General features: G+C 54.6%; 1 protein-coding gene across 1 annotated transcript in view; it reads left to right on the forward strand.

Annotated features, from left to right (window-relative positions):
- EEF1G (eukaryotic translation elongation factor 1 gamma) overlaps window positions 1-1,508 on the forward strand; it is a gene marked incomplete at its 5' end in the record, with an annotated part of 3,781 nt that extends 2,273 nt beyond the window's left edge. The window contains 3 exons of the mRNA XM_017747265.1: window positions 58-230; window positions 635-759; window positions 1,246-1,508. Coding sequence (XP_017602754.1) covers window positions 58-230; window positions 635-759; window positions 1,246-1,404 — 457 coding nt within the window. The remainder of the gene's footprint in view (window positions 1-57; window positions 231-634; window positions 760-1,245) is intronic.
- Window positions 1,509-1,770: the final 262 nt, after the last annotated feature.

Raw genomic sequence — 1,770 nt, forward strand, 5'->3', positions numbered from 1 at the left:
GGGGTTTGTGGCCACTCTGGGGGGGCTGAGTGACCCCTCTGTCCCCTCTGTCCCCAGTCCCTTCGTCCTGGACGAGTTCAAGCGCAAATACTCCAACGAGGACACGCTGGGGGTGGCCCTGCCCCACTTCTGGGAGCACTTTGACCGCGAGGGGTGGTCGCTGTGGTACTGCCAGTACCGCTACCCCGAGGAGCTCAGCCAGACCTTCATGAGCTGCAACCTCATCACCGGTGAGCCTTCGGCCTCCTCCTCGCCATCATCATCTTCATCCCATCGTGTCCCTCCTGTCGCCCCGTCCTTGCCCTTCCCCGAGGAGCTCAGCCCGATCTTCGTGAGCTTCATCGTCCTCTTCATCTTCCTCCTCTTCCTCCCTGCCCTTCCCTCCCCTTTCTCTCCTTTCTTTCTTTCTTGCCCTTTCTGCTCCTTCTCTCTTTCTCCCTTCTTTTTTCCCCTCTTTTTTTCCCTTCTTTTCCCTCTTTTTTCTCTCTCCTTCTCCCTTCATTCTCTGTCCCTTTTCTCCCGATTTTCCATCCCTTTTTACCATTTTTCCATGCCCCAGGGATGCTCCAGTGCCTGCACAAGTCCCTTTTCTCGGTTTTCCATCCGTTTTTGCTGTTTTTTTCCCGTTTCCCAGGGATGTTCCAGCGCCTGGACAAGCTCCGGAAGAACGCCTTCGCCTCCGTGGTGCTGTTCGGGAGCGACCACGACAGCAGCATCTCGGGGGTGTGGGTGCTGCGGGGGCAGGAGCTGGCCTTCACGGTGAGAGTTCCCCAAAAAACCCCAAAATGTTCCCTAAAACGTTCTTTGAAATCCAGAGAGTGGGGTTTACGGAGAGAAAATCCTGAAAAAACCCCGCTAAAATACCCCAAAATGTCCCCAGAATCGGGGCTCTGGGGGCTGCGGGGGGAGGAGCTGGCCTTCCCGGGGAGAATTCCCAAAAAATCCCAAAATATCCCCAAAAATCTGGTGCCATGGTGAGAAATTGCCAAAAATCCCCCCCAAAAATATCCCAAAAGTCCCCAGTTTTTTGGAATCTTGTATTTTTTTGGTGGTTTTCCCTGGTTTTTCCCTGTTTCCCAGCTGTGCAGGTGGATCACAACTCCTACACCCCAAAAACCTCCCTAAACCTCCCCAAAAGCCTGAAAAATCCTTGGGAATCCCGTATTTTCTTGGGGTTTTTTTCCCAGAAATCCCAATTTTTTGTTGCTAGTTCCCATTTTTCCCTGGTTTTTCCCCATTTCCCAGCTGTGCCCGGACTGGCAGGTGGATTACGAGTCCTACACGTGGCGCAAGCTGGACCCTGACAGCGCCGAGTGCCGGACACTGGTGACGGAATATTTCCTGTGGGAAGGGGAATTCCGGCACGTGGGGAAGCCCTTCAACCAGGGCAAGATCTTCAAGTGACCCCCCGGAGTTCTGGGGTGAAATCCTGGGATTTCAGGGCCCTTCCCAACCTCAGGGGGTTCCGGTTCTCCAGCCCCGATCCAATAAAAAAGCTTCGAACAGGGCGAGAGTTTGGAGTGGTTTGGGGTTTTTGGGATGGGTTTTGGGGGGAATTTGGGATATTCTGAGGGGCTGGGGGGGTTTGGGGATATTCCAGGGAGATTTGGGGATGTTCAGGGGGGTTTTGGGGATATTCCAGATGGGTTTGGAGAGGTTTGGGGTTATTCTGGAGTGGTTTTGGGAGGCTTCCCCAGTTTTTCCCCAGTTTCCTCCTTTCCCCAGCCGCGCCCTCCTGAGTCACCCCCGGGTGGGGACAGCACCACCCCC

Source organism: Corvus brachyrhynchos, unplaced genomic scaffold (assembly GCF_000691975.1).
Source record: "Corvus brachyrhynchos isolate BGI_N302 unplaced genomic scaffold, ASM69197v1 scaffold442, whole genome shotgun sequence".
Taxonomy (NCBI): domain Eukaryota; kingdom Metazoa; phylum Chordata; class Aves; order Passeriformes; family Corvidae; genus Corvus; species Corvus brachyrhynchos.